The sequence below is a fragment of the Emiliania huxleyi genome (genome assembly GCF_000372725.1).
Source record: "Emiliania huxleyi CCMP1516 unplaced genomic scaffold EMIHUscaffold_2377, whole genome shotgun sequence".
Classification (NCBI taxonomy): domain Eukaryota; phylum Haptophyta; order Isochrysidales; family Noelaerhabdaceae; genus Emiliania; species Emiliania huxleyi.
The window spans coordinates 2,869-3,964 of record NW_005200266.1 but is presented as its reverse complement, the minus strand read 5'-3'; the positions used below and the strand labels follow the sequence as shown (position 1 = coordinate 3,964).

At 64.6% G+C, this 1,096-nt stretch overlaps 1 protein-coding gene across 1 annotated transcript in view; it reads left to right on the top strand.

The window, feature by feature from the left end:
- Positions 1 to 1,027: 1,027 nt before the first annotated feature.
- Positions 1,028 to 1,096, top strand: part of EMIHUDRAFT_123474 (hypothetical protein) — a gene marked incomplete at both ends in the record, with an annotated part of 1,827 nt that continues 1,758 nt past the window's right edge. Inside the window, one exon of the mRNA XM_005779041.1 lies at positions 1,028 to 1,075. Coding sequence (XP_005779098.1) covers positions 1,028 to 1,075 — 48 coding nt within the window. The remainder of the gene's footprint in view (positions 1,076 to 1,096) is intronic.

The following is a 1,096-nucleotide window of genomic DNA, read 5'->3' as shown; positions in this document are numbered from 1 at the left end:
CTCCGGACCGTCGAGGCGGGCGGTGAACACTCGTTCGACCATCATAGACGACGGTTTCACCGGCGCTCCCGCCTCTGCGTTGGCGTCGTGCGCGGCCTTGTCCGCTGCCTGTCCCCGCAACTTGAGCTGCCCCCGCACGGCGACCATCGCGTTGGCGGTCTGCGCAGCAAGCTTGGCCGCCTTCGCCGATCTCTCTCGCTCTGCCGCCGCTGCCGCGTCCACGGGGCGGTCCGTCAGCGGGTCGTCGCGCAGCCGCCCGTCGGCGTCGGCAGCCTCAATCATGGCAGCGTCGGCAGCCTCGCTCATACGGGAGCGCAGCGACCTGAAACGGTCCGTCGACAAATTCGAAGCGCCCGCCGAATTCGAAACGTGCGCCGCTCCCGCCGATCTCCCGCTAACGGACCTTACACGCCTGTAACCTCTCTTTAAGGTATTGCTAAAAATCTCTCTCTCGAACAAATAGCAAAACCCGAATACCGTGCACGAACTGCGTGATGTGGGCCGTGGACGGGGGCAAGCGCCAAGCCTTCAGCGGGTGCCAAGATATGTTTTACGGGAGCACTGCAGCAACCGCAGCCGGGGGCTATTGCAACACATATGGAGAGCCTCCTGCGTGACCTCGGGGACGCGCGCGACGCTGTAACAACCTGCCTTTTGACGATGCGCTGCGCGACAAGATAGCTACCGAACTGGATCGCTGCTCCGCCTCTCGAGCGCATGTTGGTGACGAAGCCGCCGGTCAAGCGGTGGGCGGAATTGGTCAGCCGGCAGAAGGATCCGTCCATCAAGACGCGTCGTCAGGCTGCGCTCACCGCCATGCTGCGCGTCGTCGACCGCCTCCCCGCTCGGGGGCCAAGCCAAGGTGCTGCGTACTCGAGTAGCCTTACTGTAGGAACCTTTCATGCTCCAAGGTGACGCAGCCAGCCCCATCCGCCCCCCTTGCACAGACTCTTCCCGCTTGACTGAAACCAGAGGGGTGAGGAACCACCCCGACCCAGTTAATGGCGCGTCGGGGCCAGCGCCTCAAATGCGCCCCAACCCTCCACTGCTGCCGCCTCATCCTGCGCTGCCACCGGTGCGCGCCGGCTCGAGGCTT